Source organism: Fragaria vesca, linkage group LG1 (assembly GCF_000184155.1).
Source record: "Fragaria vesca subsp. vesca linkage group LG1, FraVesHawaii_1.0, whole genome shotgun sequence".
Lineage (NCBI taxonomy): Eukaryota > Viridiplantae > Streptophyta > Magnoliopsida > Rosales > Rosaceae > Fragaria > Fragaria vesca.
The window spans coordinates 5,804,138-5,820,302 of NC_020491.1; the positions used below are offsets into that span (position 1 = coordinate 5,804,138).

Below are 16,165 nucleotides of genomic sequence, written 5' to 3' on the forward strand. Positions count from 1 at the left end.
AAAAAAAGAAGAAGAGGCAATGTCTTTCGCAAATATATGGTTACTGCATTATATATTGCTCAAAATGGTGTAATAGTAAAGCTCATTTGTTGCATACATGTTTTCCTATTTTATTTGCAGTTGTTCGGTGCTACTATTTATACGATAAAGAACCAATTTCTAATTTACAGACTAAGGATCAATATCAAATCTCTTCTTATAGTGCAAAATAAGCAACTAAATAAATTGCATGCTGTGTATCATTTCAGTTACTTTGGTGTTTGGAATTAAACAACTACTTACGTTTACTAAAATTGAGAATACCATGTTGGTGAGAGCTGTTTTGCTGTGCAATGGGTCTGAAAAAAGGTTTTTTTCTGTATCAAATGTTGACTGGGAATAGGGGAACAACGTGCAAAGGGGGGAAGAGGAAGTATGTTTTTGGCAGCAATTATGTTTGCTGAGTTTAGACTAGCATCAATTTGTCATCTTGTGTTGAACGACACTGATTTATATAGTTACTCAGTGAACATACTTATTACTACCACTATTATCTTGTAATGACTAAGTCTTGTTTTCTTCCATCAGCCAAAGCCTAGAATTGATTATACTGTGAAGGCTGTTGGTGGAAGCTTAACCGCCCTCCCTGGAATATCAGATATGATTGATGTAAGTTTTGTAATCATTATTTGAAGTTATCATTTTCCGGATTGTTTTGTATATAGTAGACTCATCATGTTTCAACACGAATTTGTTAGGATACATTGTCAATTTGATTTTCAGGCAGATGTCTTGGATATCCATGAGATACCCTACGCTGTAAATTTTTTCTACAGCCACCCTAAGCTGTATATGTGATGTGATTAATGTCTATTTCGTTTGCTACTGAACGTGGTGTTTCTGTATGCTTTTGTTGTATTGTTACTTTCTATGTTTGCTTTTCTCTAAATTGAAGTTAAGTGTTGAATGTTGGAGTGACATTTATGTATTTTTCTGTTCTGTAGTGATCACAGCATAGCATTATATGACTTGCGCATGGGGAAACCGACATCGAAGCTTATCATGGCGGTATTGTTACTATATTGGTTCTAGATTTTAATTTGGTGCTGGTTGTTTTTAGACTCCCCTTTCTTACTTTAATGTGGTTTGTGGTTAAATTAGTAAACCTTGTTTCTTGAACGAGAGGTCTGCGCTTCTAACTTGTATTTCTTTGACAGACAAATACTAATGCTATTTGTTGGAATCTAATGGAGCCATTCAACTTCACTGCTGTGAGTGCACTTATTTACGTTTTATCTTTTGCAAATTGTTCGGAGGAATGAAAAGTTGTCTAGTATTGGGTAGATGTGTTTTGCTGGCTGCCCTATAGATGATTTGGAGGAATAGGCATAGATAAATTTTTGAGGAAACTTGTGAGGATGTGGGAAAGGGTTCATTTTTGGGCATCTCTCTTGGCATCGGTCTTTTCAAGAGTTTAAAGACTACTCTCTTCAGGCCTTCTTTGTTATTGGGATGCAGTTGTGTTCTAGTTCTTAAATGCTTGTCTTTATTCTTTCCTTTGTTTCTATGTGGATATAGTTATGTTTTAACATTTGGTTCTACCACTTTCAGTCCACTTAAGGAAAACAGACTTATTTCTTGTTTCTGTACTACAATCTGTCAAACTATATTAGATTGTTCTTTAGTGAGATCGTTCCTGACACCGTCATTTTCAATGACTTCGAGATGTTCTTTTCACTCTTCTTTCACTCACAAACAACTAGTATTTGAAATTACTATCATTTTCTTGTTTGCATCCATGTTTTGTTGAAATGTTGATACTTTATTTGCTTGTTTGAGTTGATGAGAGTGACTTGATCTTCACTTCACTTGCCTGTTTTCCGATTATTTAACTACTTATTTTCCTTCCTTTTTTGTGTTATCTGATCAACTAAAAATGATCTCGTAAAATCATGCATTTCCCCAATTGATTGAAGGTTCGGTTTACTGATTATCTGTAAATAGGTTTCCTCCAAACTTGGCCTGCTACTGTGAGCTCTGCTCTACTCTTGGGTATCTGCAGTCTTCCAGAGACCATATTTAGGAATGAGTGGGCAAAGTTCATCATCAGCAAATGCCTGTAGGGTGCATGATCTGGTCTGTTTTGGTGAACTTGGTGCTTTCTATATGTATGTGGTAGTACTTTGCTTTTGAACTTGGTGTTTCTATATATTCGGAACAGTTATATGGTAGTACATACTTTGTGCATTTCTCATGTTGGAATGCTTTTGGACATGTAAGACTATCTAGGAGCTTAACTAGTTGTTTATTTTCAGTTTATTATTCAGCTGTAATGTTGTTTGTGGAAGCTTAAATGATATATATGGAAGCTGAAATGCAATGTTTTATTTATGGTATCAGTCAATTTGTGCAGCAATTTCTTTTGTGATGCTTATGTGTGTAAAACTTGAACAACAAAGTATGTCCACATGAAAATGCAACTGTTGTATGATTCTCATCAAACAAGAAAGCAGAATGCTATATCTATTGTGTGAAACAACGGTTCAAATATTACAGTTGTAGGTTATTCAATGTCACACAACAGTAAAGATAGGGAATAAACTGTTGTAGCTTACTAAGAAACACACAACGGTAGAAATGAAAACCAACAGTTGTCTGAAAGGGTAAAAATATAACGAAAATGTTTTATTGTTTGTTGTCTGAGTGGACTTGTTGATGCCGCACATGCCGCACATGGCATCGATCTGCGCAGCGACTTATACAACAAAAGTATTGAATTGTTGAGCAAAATGTGATCACACAACGGTGATTTTCACACTTGTCTGAAGATTCAATCAGACAATCCCGAGATATACAACGGAAAACTTATAGTCATACAACGGTGTTCCACCGTTGTGTGTTGACAAATTTGTAGTAGTGGCTTGTTGGGATCTTCATTGCTAAGCCCATGGAATTTTGGAATTTGGTGCAGAAGTCCACTCTTCAACTCGAATTCTCCTTCCTTAGTGGCTGCCGGTTTAGGATAAGTGATACATGAAGGTGCATTACCTCCGGCTCTTGGTACAACCGAATTCGATAATTGTCTAATAGTCTGCTATTCCATTGGTGGAATGTCCTCCTCAGGATCTGAAGGTTGTGATGAGACTATAGACCTTGTGTGATCTTCTTCCTCTTCTTCCGATTCTGCTTCACTCTCAAACTCTAGTTGTCTGAATGTGTTGGGGGTTTGAACAGGCAGATCAAGAATCTGGGAAGGTTCTCCTCCTTGCTTAATGCGTTGTAATCGCTCATTCAAGTTAGTTAAAATCTCGTCGGTTAATCCAGGAATACGAATTCCCTCATCGGACATTCATAACCCTACAGAAACGAAAGAACAAAATAAGAAACAAAATAAAAATTAAACATAAACAAAGTAACTAAAATTTAAAAACGAGCTCAAACATAAAAGGCCTTAGAACTGAGTAAACACTTTACATTTTACAAAGGTTCTAAATTACAACAATCTGTTTGAGTTAACAGTTATAAGTTTTATAAATTTTCAACTAAACCAATGATAAATAGGTATGAATGTCTTGATACAAACGTTTCCGTGGTTTCAGAAGACTTGAATGGCCAGGCCAAAGTGAAACGGGCTGGTAGGACTTCGTTTTTAATGGGCTACGGAGGTCAAAATCCCTATCGTGCTTGCACATAGTCTATAGCCCTTTGAAGTCCAATTTTGGTCCCAGATACTTACTCGGGCCTAAACACCATCCAAAATGTCCCTTACTCAGTTAGGAAACACTTGTATGTTTGACAGTCGTACAAAAGTTAATAAGATCTGCCCTCAACTCCAAAAGACCTTTGAAAAGGTACTAATGAAGGGTTTAGGATCCTATTAACTAAAGTAACCTTCAATGGTTTACAAAACAAGATAAGAACCTGAAAATAAATAAAACAAACAACAATTGGTCAAATATGTTAAAGTAGTAAAAATATTTAAACAAATAAGTAACCGAAAATCGTGAGAGACTTATTTAGTCCCCGGTAACGGCGCCAAAAATCGACGTGCTTGTTACCGGGCGCGTAATTTAAAAACCTTTTTTATCAGAATGTAGTATTGGTAAATATGGTTCGATCAATTCGGAGACCTAAAAGGCGCTCCTACAGTCATGGTTACACTAAAGAATCAATAATTAAAAGTATTTACAAGTATTCAGTTACAAATATACACATGGTACAATAGATGAAGGGGGGGGGGGTTTAAAGGGTTTGTTCTATGTTCCTACTAAAACAGAAAATAAAATATAATATATATAAGTGATCGATTCATTCAACATCGCAAACAGAGATAAATTCGAATTCTACCAAACATCAAGGTCTCATCTCATTCCAACAATCCGATTATCATGCAAGTTTTTAATAAGAGAAACAATCTCGGAACACACGCCTAAGAGGACATACATTCCTTTAATTCTACTTACTAGGACATGCATTCCTTTAATTCTACTTACTTTATCACCTAAGCACAGAGAAGTCTAGAACTTAGATTAATTCATGTAAATTGCTGCATTCAATACTGAAGAGTACGTACTTGTCCACAATAAACACGAATCATTAAGAATTATAGAATCGAGACTGAACAACAATGCACACCCAAGAAGTCGTAACATGCGTTTGCTGTAGTTTACCTTTTCAACCATTATTACATAGTTTCCACCACTTAGAGAAACATACTTATTTGAAGAAGCTTAGCACGAATCATGGCAATAGCTAGCATGCATTCTAACTCTTTTATTTAAACAAAAACGCAAACTTTCAATCATTAAAACTCACGAAATCAGATATGTGGATCTGTGGATTTCGTCAAGTCGCACGCCCAGAAAAATGTCATAAAGATGAGTAAAATTTGATATGTGGAGTCTGTCCCAAGAGTTGAGCCTATGGTATGGTTCATTTGTGTGAGTAATTGATTCTTTCTTGAGGTTTTATATCTGTTTCACATGTGCTTTTTGTTCATATAAATGCAAGCTTTTTGAATGCCTCAAAATACTTTCTCTTGCATAATTTTGAGTGACTTAGCCAGAAAATCTGTGTGAAAAATGAGTGCATACATTATGAGATTGAATCATATTTGTCTGAAACATGCTGGGCTTAACCATCACCACTGTTCTTCCGTGTCCTACATGTAAATATGTGATCTATACATGGCAATTAGCTTATGAAACTTCATGGAATATTTCTTGATTGAGTGCTAAGTTGAATGCCATGAGATTGGAGAATCTGAGACAATTGTTAAGGGCATTAGAGTTTGTTCGTCACCTGTTGTAATTGTGAGTGACGTTTTTATTGTTGTAATTGTTTTTGAGTCTTGTTGTTTTGGTTTCGCTATGGGACTAGCAAAAGCTAAGTGTGGGGGAATTTGATACACGCATTGTATGCTATATTCTTAATGTATTTCCGACCATATTTAGCTTCGTTAATTCTTTAATAATGCCATTTCTAGGTTGTTTATGTTTTATAGGTCAAAAGAGGCAGTGTTACACAAAAGAAGACTAAAACGCAAGAGTTGAGCGAAATCCTAATCAAAGGAGGATTCCCAGTGCAGCAAGAAGTCTCATTAGGTCGCAAAATATGAGGATAAGTCGTTTAGGAAACTTTCCTGTTTTGAAAATGGAAACTTGTCTATTTCATTTTAAGAAACTTTCTTATTTTGATTGAAGAAACTTACTACTTTTGAATATTTCATATTCTGACTTTCCTAAAATATTTAGGAAACTTTCTTTTCTGATGAGACAGGGAATCCATTTGAAGTCAGGAAACCTAATCCAACTTGGAATAGGAGTCTGTGAACGTGTATAAAAGGAGGAGGACGAATTCTGCAGTAATCAAGGGATTTATGTGTTAATATAAATCAGAAATTAAAGGATTATTTCTTTAATTTTGTTATTTAAATTCTGTCCATCCTACCTTATTTATCTGACTTTATTTCCCTTGCAGGAACCCTAATTGCGCACAAATAAAGGAAGGGAATTTTCGTCAAAGGCCTGATTGATAGCAGAGAAGGAAAGTTCTTAATCGTTGGGATTTCCTTTGGAGAACAAGGAGTGTACCTGGTCTGTATTCAAGCCTCACACAGAGAATTATTGTGCAAGACATTCCAGAGATTTCTGGGGAAGATTTTGTGCAATATTCATTACCGTTGGATCACAAATCAATCAAGGGCTAGGAAGATAGCTAGGGTTCAGCCAAGACAGTATAAAAGGGAGCAAGGGAGCAACGTTTTCATCATCATTTCTTCCACCAAAAATCAGTAAACAACGTTCTCTTTCTCTCTTCCTTTGCCGTACGTCTCCAAGCTAAGAAGCAAGAAGCCGGTGCTCCTTAGGACGTTCCAAGAAGCTCTGAAGTCCTCTAGGCATCTGCTTTCACTCTACCGTCTCGAAAGACCTTCGCAGAACCAATAAAAGTGTAAACAATGTCTAGTACTTTCTGCTTTCTTCGTTTCTGTTTTGGTTTTTGGATTGAAGTATTGAATTTCATCTTTAAGATTGGATGGATGCTTTGGATCCGAAATTGAGAATTTTTAGAATAATTTAAGCATGTGTTCGACTTGTCTATGATATTATATGTTCTGTTTCGTTGCCTTGTTGATTCATTAAATGTATAGTTTTGTTTGAACTAAAACTCTAATCTGCAGTTTAGTGTTACTATGATCTATACTAAGCTTCTTCAAGTAAGTGTAGATCTCCAATAGTAAAGGTTATGTAATAATAACCGAAACTATGTGTTACATGCTTACAGGTTAAGCAGCTTCCTGTAAACTTGGGCATGTTCAACTTCAGAATTCTTTAGCTTTTAATGATTCATGTTTAGTGTAGACGGATACTTTGAGTGACACAAATTATCGATCGCAGCCTTTGCATGAAATATCCTAGGTTCTAGACTTCTCTCTGCTTAGGAGATAAAATAAGTAGGATTAAAGGAATGTATGACCGCTGCGGCTTATGTTTTGAGTTTGTTTTTGATATCACTTAGTGATGAACTTGAATATGTGTTTGAGGCATGTTGATACTTGTTTGATTCATTCTTGCTTCTTTGGTTGATGCGTGTTGAAGATGATCACTTGTAAATACTAGTTTAGTATCTTTTCTTTACTGTTTTCGTAGGAATGTTAGAACAAACCATAAAATCCCCCCCTGAAATCATGTAAATGTAATTGTTGTTTATATCTTGTATATAACTCTTAAATTTGTCTAATCTGTTCTAGTTTTGTAAACGCAGGAGCACCCTAAAGTCCCCGAATTGATCGAACCTTATTTACCAATACTACAATTGTCAAAACAGGGTTCATAATTGTCGCATGCTCGGAAACGAGCGCGTCAAACACTTTCTTCTCCGAGACTTCCGAGTGACGCGTCGCCAGCAATGAAGCATCGAAACAAGCTTCCCCAGCAACTCGGATCCCGTACATCGCTATTTAATCCCTCAATCTATTCGGCTGTAGTGTGCCCCCAATACTGATGCCTTCAAACTTTTCATGTCAAATCAATAGATGTTTTTATGCATTTAACTAAAACTTTATTTGGTCCCTCAATCTTTGCCAAGGCTTTTACTCATTTCAACAAAAAATTTGAAAAGTGTCTGCTGTTACACTACTATAGAGAAATATATTCTAAGAGAGGATAAAAAAGTAAAATGATAATAACGAAAACCACTTTAAACAGTTCTCTCCAAAGGTTTCATTGTGACTGAAATTCTGGAAAGATACAAAAAAAGAGATTAGCGGTGACGCATCTCCGACATGTGGGGCGACGATTGTGGTGGTAGGCCATGGCGACAACTAGAGGGCTCATCTATGGCTTTGGTGTTTTGGTGTTGGAACTCTAAGGCGAAGTTCTTATGCTTCACTTTCGAATTTTGATCGATTGTCGCTTGTGAGGCGACGATTGTTTAGTGATTACGGTGCGAGTTGAGTATATTGTGGTGTCGGCGGATCTCTATGTTGGTCGATCCAATCATGTTTCGGGGGAAGGCTAATCTGGTTTAGGTCTTCCGGTTCTTAACCATATCGGAGGTCGGCCCATATGTCAGGTGCTAATTGGGGCCTGAGGCTCTTCAGGTTTCGAAGGTGGTGGGGCTTGACCCTTTCAGGTGGTGGTGATCCGATTTCCAGATTGGGTCTGATTCGATTGTTTGCTCTGGCTAAATTTAGACTTGTTGCCAGGGACAATAGGGAGGAGTCGTTTTTTCAGTGTCGTGATGGCCGAAGGACGCTGGAGGCCACCGAAAGTTGTTAGGAGGGGCGGTGTTTTAGAGGGATGGTTTGGTCTCGTTGGAGGTAAGGGAGATGGGTGATAGTAGGCTACAAGGTGGGAAATGTCTGTCATAAAAAAAGAAAAGACCCGCTGCTGATGTTTGCAGGTTTACAAGGTGGGAATTGAACCTTGGTCCATCAAGGTCTGACTGCTCTCAAGTGGTAAGCGGTTTGGACACATATATGTTTGTTGGGTTCTTGTAGTTGGGTTCCTACGGCCCACAATTGATTTATAATGTTTCTGGGTTGATGTTACATACGAGACCCATATGACGCTAGTAAAAAGTATGAGTTGCCAAGGAAGTATGGGTTATCTTGAGACCCGACTATTGATGCCCGTGGGTTTATAAGATGGAAAATCATGGGTCAGCGAGGTCTTACCACTCTCAAGTTGTAATTGGTTTGGACCCATACGTTAGTTGGGTTCTTGCGGGCCAGTCAGTTAATAATGTTCCTGATTTGGTAGGCTGTCTCCTCCTAATCATATCCATTACCAAAAAACAAGACTTGATTACATATGTCTGCGGGTTTACATCTAACCACTCTTAAGTGGTAACCGACTTAGATGCAGTTGTTAGTTGGGTTCCTGTGGGCCACCATTGGTTTATAATGTTCCTGGGTTGGTGGGCTGTCTCCCCACTCAATCAAAATATCTGTTACAAAAAAATGACCTGACTGCGGATGTCTGTGGGTTCAAGGTGGAAAACCTTGGTTCATTGATGGATTTCCTGCAAGTATACAAGGTGGATGTAGTATAGTGAATGGCTGAAAATGGGTTGTCGTATTCCCACGAGAATATTAGTTCAATTCAAATTATAAAATACCTAAACTAACTACACTAAAACACACAAAACAAGAAACACAAATCGACAAAGACGAACACAATGTCTCAACCTAAATTATACTTAAGATTTTTGGGCTTTTTTTGAAAAGGGTTTTATGATGATGAAAAATAAGTTGTAAACAGAAAATAAAAGAAAGTAATTGAAATTGAAAAGAGTAAGAATACGATGATGATGAGTCTAGGGTGTCGGAATCAACCACTAACAATCCTATTTATGTATCGATGCAACTAATGGATTCTTTCGTTTCTCTAGATGACAATTCTCGTATCTAAGTCCAGATACGACACTTTGACCATAGTTTTTCTTAAGTGTATGATTCTCTCTTGGTACGGTAGAGGTTGTATATCCAAGCATGCGTCTACAACGTGCTCTCGAGACCTCCCTCAATGTGAAATTCGTGCTCCTTTAAATAAAGAAGTTTTCTACTTATCTTTGACTTCAATTTTCCTTGTAAGACTTGGATTCAGATTCCTTTCTTGATATGGAATGGGAAAACCTTGAGATATCTCTTGTAGAACTAGGAATACATGTACTCCTTGAATTATTATCTGCATTATTGTCCTTGAAGCTTTAGGGTTGATGATCTAGTGCCATGGAACTTGAGTTCTCTACAAATGCTTGCAAATCCGAGCAGATTTTTTAATCTGACCTATCTTCACTCAAATGATTATAACTCGGTCCATAAGTATCAAAATTGAGATCCGTAAACTTTTACAGAAAGTAGACTTCCGTAGATTTCCAATGATGTAAGACTCATAGTGTGATTCAATCCAAGTAATTCCCAATAATTTGGCAAAGTTAGCTGTTCTGCATAGGCAGATTCTAACACTTGGGATTGCAGTCGCCTTTTAATCCTTTTTTGTGCATTTTAACTCCTTTTCTTCTCTCTATGACACAAACTTACAAAATGTTTTTGCATAATCTCGAGGACTATGTAGAATCACGGTGAGACAGACAATCATGTACAAAAGACACAAGGACATATAGTGGTTCACCATGCCATCGGAGTTGACATGGCTACATCCACTTAAGCTTCCACTATCATGGCCAATATGCCTTTGGTGTTACAAGAACTCTCCAAGATGGAGAGAGGGAGATTCAGTCAGCCCATCTATCATATGGGAAGCCTTCCTTTTATAGCTAAGGAAGGTTTCTTCTTATTACATGTTTCCAATGTGGGACAAACTATATATAACTATTATCATGGTGTCTTCTTGTGGAGCTTGAAAGAACACCTTCCAGATGTGGTACCGATGATCTTTCACCATGGCGAGGTAGAATATACATCGTATCTACAAGTTTCATGACTGGTCTATGGGCGGGGAAGGTAGTTCCCAACTATCGACTACAAGTCTCCCCAAGTTCCCGTTCAAGACACGTCTTGAGTGGGGACTTGATATATAAAATGCCCATAGACCAGTCATTTATTAACGGGCACCCGGCTCCAGTCCCCCCAAGTCCGTACTCTGGATGTGTGTTGAACGGGTCTTGCTTATTCCGGGTCTTACTTTTCTTGATATTCACCGTAATCTTTAAGTCCATCAATAAGATAAAAAATGCCCCTCCCGACCCCCGGCCTCAAAACTTACTCGGCCGGGCGAGGATTATTGTACCTTCACAATGAATGAATGATCGATTAGCAGCTTACATAGTTTAGTTGATCAACACAATATGGGGCCAACCAAGTATTGTTATGGCATAATAATTATCGAAAAAACACAATGGTTCATGCAATTGTGTAATACTGAGCAATTGCATGAACCATTGTGTTTTTTCGATAATTATTATGCCATAACAATACTTGGTTGGCCCCATATTGTGTGGAATGCCAATCTCTCAGTGGAATGCCAATCTCTCGGTGGAATGCCTCTCTCGGTCGAATGCCAAAACCTACAGCCCAGCATGCATACTCATATATATACAGGTTGACTTGCAAGTAGAATATTTACAAACTTTCACAAACCAACAAGATTATAACAATTATAATCTAGATGGGACTTATCTGTGAAAATAGCTGCCGAATAGGTGCACATAGGAGGTATAGATTCATGCCCGTACTACTCTCGGACGATGAATCCTTGTTGCCAGTACGACCGGGCTGCCTACAAGATTTGTTTGACTTTTCTAGGTAAATAGCTCCGGGTGTCCATAGTTGGTTTTTTGGTTTTTTTTTTTTTTTTTTTTTTGCGGCCTACTTTCTTTCCCCTGTTGAACCCATTTCGCCATGTTGATTTGCATACGTGACCGGCGAAGCCTGAATCTCATCCGAGTTGATCCCAGATTGAATTGATACTGTAGACTAGGAGGCCAGATGAGTCTTAACCGAGTTGCTTGGTGAGCCAATCTCTCGGTGAGCATGTCCAAGTCTCGGACGATGAATCCTTGTTGCCGGTATGGTTGACTTTTCCAGTTTCTTTCTTCTTCATCTCATACCTCTCATACCGGGTGTCCATAGCAATTTTCAGCTGTGCACCAAACAAATCAATGAGAGGAGATGTCGGTGGTAGCTGACGGGAAGCAAATTCCGGATTGGGTCGGACTTGGTGACACTAGATGCATGAATTGGTCATGATGCTACCGGAGGTTAGGATGACCAATTAGGTAGAAAAATAAGACTTCCGGTGGAGCAGTTATTCTGCGGGAAACGATCCCGACGACGATCATGGTGCTACTGTGAGATAGAACAAGCATGCTTGTTGGAAGAGTTGATATGAGCACAAAGTGCTATGTTTATAATGTGTTTCCTACCCTATTTAGCTATGATATTCTCATAATAATGCCATTTCTAACATGTTTTGTGATTGTGAAGGACATGAGAGCATAAATCAAGAAAGGAAGGCCAAATCATGGAAATAACAGAAAAATGCAGAACAAGCCTTCTTGCAGTCCAAGGAATGAAGAAGATAGCCCAAAAGAAGGCCCAAGTCCAAGGATGAAAGAGAAAAATGCAGAAAGCCCAAAAGAAGACCCAAGCTGTCCAAGGAAGGAGAAAAGTCAAACATGTGCTCCTAAAGAAGAAAAGTGTACGAATGTCAACCACACGTGTTTCTTAGCTAAGTAAGGGACATTTTGGTTGCTGTCTAGGCCCGAGTAAACGCTTGGGACCAAAATTGGACTTCAAAGGGTTACAGACAGTGCGAAAGCACGATAAGGGTTTCGACCTCCGTAGCCCATTACAAACGAAGTCCTACCAGCCCGTTTCACTTTGGCTTGGCCAACCAAGTCTTCTGAAACCACGGAAACATTTGTATGAAGATGTTCATACCTATTTACCAATGGTTTACCATTTAAGATTTGAGCTTGAAAATTAATACAACTTATAACTGTTTAACAAATTGTTCACCTATTTCTAAGGCCTTTTGTGTTTGAGCTCATTCTAAAATTTTAGTTACTATGTTTATGTTTAATTTGTTTATTTCTGTTTCTTATTTTGTTATTTCATTTCTGTAGGGTTATGAATGTCCGATAAAGAAATTCGTATTCCTGGATTAACCGACTAGACTTTCACGAACTTGAAGGAGCGATTAGAGCGCATCAAGCAAGGAGGAGAACCTTCCCAGTTTCTTGATCTTCAAAGTGGCGCACAGTCAGAAGAAGAGGAAGTACAAACAAGGTCTATAGTCTCATCACAACCTTCAGATCCTGAGGAAGACACTCCTCCAATGGAACAGCAGACTATTAGACAATTATCTAATTCAGTTGTACCAGGAGCCGGAGGTAATGCACCTTCATGTATCATTTATCCTGAACCGGCAGCCACTAAGGAAGGAGAATTCGAGTTGAAGAGTGGACTTTTGCACCAAATTCCAAAATTTCATGGGCTTAGCAATGAAGATCCCAACAAGCCTCTGAAGTCTTTTCAATTGTTTGTGTGAGCATGTGCCCCAGAAATGCAGATATTAACATTCTGAAGTTGAAGGCATTTCCATTCTCACTGGAGGACAGGGCCAAGTCATGGCTTATTGATCTACCAACTGGACATATTGACTCATGGGAGAAGATGATGAGTGAGTTTCTGACCAAGTACTTTCCAGCGTCAAAGATCACGGTGATGAGGAAGCAGATCACCGGAATCCAGCAAGGACCCGAGGAAACTTTTTGCGCTTATTATGAAAGATTCAAGGCCCTTGTTGCAACGTGCCCATCCCACGGATTCAAGGAGAACAACCTACTGCAATACTTCTATGAAGGACTTTCATCTTTGGAGCGCCAGCTGCTGGACGCTGCATCTAAGGGGTCCTTCCTTGACAAAACACCTAGAGAAGCATGGACATTGTTAGATAATCGTGTCCTGAATGATCAGCAATATGCTGGTGCATTGGCATCTTCTCGGAAGGTAAATGAAGTAAAATCGAGCACCACTCTTGAAAGCAAGATTGATGCATTATTAGCTCATCTTGTTTCCGGGAAAAATCATGAGGTGAAAGCTTGTGGTGTGTGCTCAAATCAAGGGCATCCAACTGATCAGTGCTCTCAATTGTTTGAAAATGGGGGATGGGAAACTCTTAATGTTGTTGGACAACAAAGATACAATCCTTTTTCCAACACCAACAATCCTGGACTAAGGGATCATCCAAATTTCCGTTGGAGCAATACGGAGAATGTCCAGAACCCACCCCAATATTCTGCAGGCCCATTTCCACGTCCACAAGGCTTCTTTCAGAAGCCCCAGGTTCCTCAAAACTTTGCTTCTACTTCTAATTCTAATAATGTTACTCCTTCTTCATATGATAAGATGCTTGAAGCCCTTTTTCAAGGGAAGCAAAATTTAACAAATTCTACTCAAGCTTTTGTGCAGGGTCAAACTAATAATACAAAGGATATAGCTGAGCTTAAGAACCAAGTGGGGAAAATAGTGGATTTCATGGGAAAAATTTCTGAAAGTGGAAAGCTTCCACCAAGCACCGTTCCAAACCCAAACTCAAATTTTGAGTCTGCAAAAATAGTAGCAACAAGGAGTGGACGTGTGTTTAATGAGGTTCCAAAGAAAATCCAAAAGAAGACACAAGGTGAGGACGATGGAGTTGAAATGACCAAGAATGATTTGGAGGCAGATCCTGCCACTTCCAAAATTGAAGCAAAACTGCCCCAACCAACTGAACCACAAAAAGGTAATGATTCTAACTTTCAAAGTTCAGTTATTACTAACCCTCCCTATGCACATGTGCCATTTCCAAGCAGGTTTCAAAAATCAAAGAAAGAAGAATCTGATCAAGCCATCTTGGAAGTTTTTAAGAAAGTGCAAGTGAACTTGCCCTTGATTGACTGCATTATTCAAGTTCTCAAATATGCAAAATTTTTGAAGGAGTTGTGCACCACAAGGAGGCAAACAAGAGAGAAAGAAGTTGTGAAAATGAGTGAGACTGTTTTTGCAGTTCTCCAAAGGAAACTACCACACAAGCTAAAGGATCCAGGGAGTTTTTCTATCCCTTGTTTAATTGGTGATACTAGTTTTGACAGTGTCATGCTTGATCTAGGTGCATCCATTAATATTATGCCATATAGCTTATATGCATCTATGGACTTAGGTGAACTGAAGAAAGACAATGTCATAATTCAATTGGCAGATAGGTCTAACAAGTATCCTAAGGGATATGTTGAGTATTTTCTTGTGCATGTTAATCACTTGATTTTCCCTGCAGATTTCTACATCATTGATACGGAAGACTCACCCTCTAGTTCAACTCCTATACTTTTAGGGCGTCCTTTCATGAGAACTGCAAGAACAAAGATTGATGTGCATGCTGGCACATTGACAATGGAGTTTGATGGAGAAGTTATTGGATTCAACATCTTTGAAGCCATGAGGTATCCTTTATCTGAGCTTAAACCATGCTATTCTATTGATATCGTTGACTCTCTTGCGCAGAATTTCCTAAATTAAATGATCGACGATAAATTGGAATACACCATTGCTCAAGGAGTGGGATACAATGCTGATGGTGCCCCTGTGTCGACAGCAGAATTAGAGGAAATATGGGATGACGCTGTGCTTGAAAATGTCGCCGCTCTTGAAAGCCTACCAATTAGGTCTGATCCTCTATTGTCTCTTCCCATTTCCACTAACAAGTTATTACCATCTGTGGAACAGGCACCCAAGTTGGAATTGAAAGTTCTATCTGATCATTTAAAGTATGTATACTTAGGAGAAAATGAGACTTTGCCAACAATTGTGTCCTCTAAGCTAGACAAGGAACAAGAAAAGAGATTGGTGGAGGTATTGAAGAAGTACAAGACTGCAATCGGATGGACTTTAGCAGACATCAAGGGAATAAGCCCAACAACATGTGTCCATCGAATTCTGCTGGAAGATGGAGCAAAACCCACCAGAGAGGCCCAAAGACGTCTACACCAACCAATGATGAAGGTGGTTCAAGACGAAGTCATCAAATTGCTAGATTGTGGAGTGATCTAACCCATATACGATAGTAAGTGGGTCTCTCCCGTTCCAGTTGTTCCAAAGAAATCTGGAGTGACTGTTGTGAAGAATGCTAAGAATGAGCTAGTGCCCCAGCGAGTTGTGACTGGACATAGAGTCTGCATTGACTATAGAAAGCTCAATGCCACCACAAGGAAAGACCATTTCCCCTTACCATTCATTGATCAAATGCTTGAAAGATTAGCTGGTCATGAGTTTTATTGCTTCTTAGATGGATATAGTGGCTACAACCAGATTTGCATAGCCCAAGAAGACCAAGAAAAGACTACATTCACATATCCCTTTGGCATTTTTGCCTACAGGCGTATGCCCTTCGGTTTGTGCAATGCACCAGGTACATTTCAAAGATGCATGATGTCTATTTTCTCTGATTATATTGAAAATATAATTGAGGTCTTTATGGATGACTTTAGTGTCTTTAGTAAGGACTTTGATTCATGTTTGGGAAATTTAGAACTCATTTTGAAAAGGTGTGTTGAAACTAATTTGGTTTTGAATTGGGAAAAATGTCATTTCATGGTGACACAAGGAATTGTTTTGGGACATATAATATCTGCCAGGGGAATTGAAGTTGATGTAACACCCTGACCCAGATGTTAAAAAAAA

The 16,165-nt window shown here is 38.6% G+C and overlaps 1 protein-coding gene across 1 annotated transcript; it reads left to right on the forward strand.

The window, feature by feature from the left end:
• The first annotated feature begins 12,997 nt into the window (after positions 1-12,997).
• Positions 12,998-15,004, forward strand: LOC101294799. The gene has a single exon (XM_004288886.1). The coding sequence runs from the start codon at positions 12,998-13,000 to the stop codon at positions 15,002-15,004; it is 2,007 nt and encodes a 668-aa protein (XP_004288934.1).
• Positions 15,005-16,165: the final 1,161 nt, after the last annotated feature.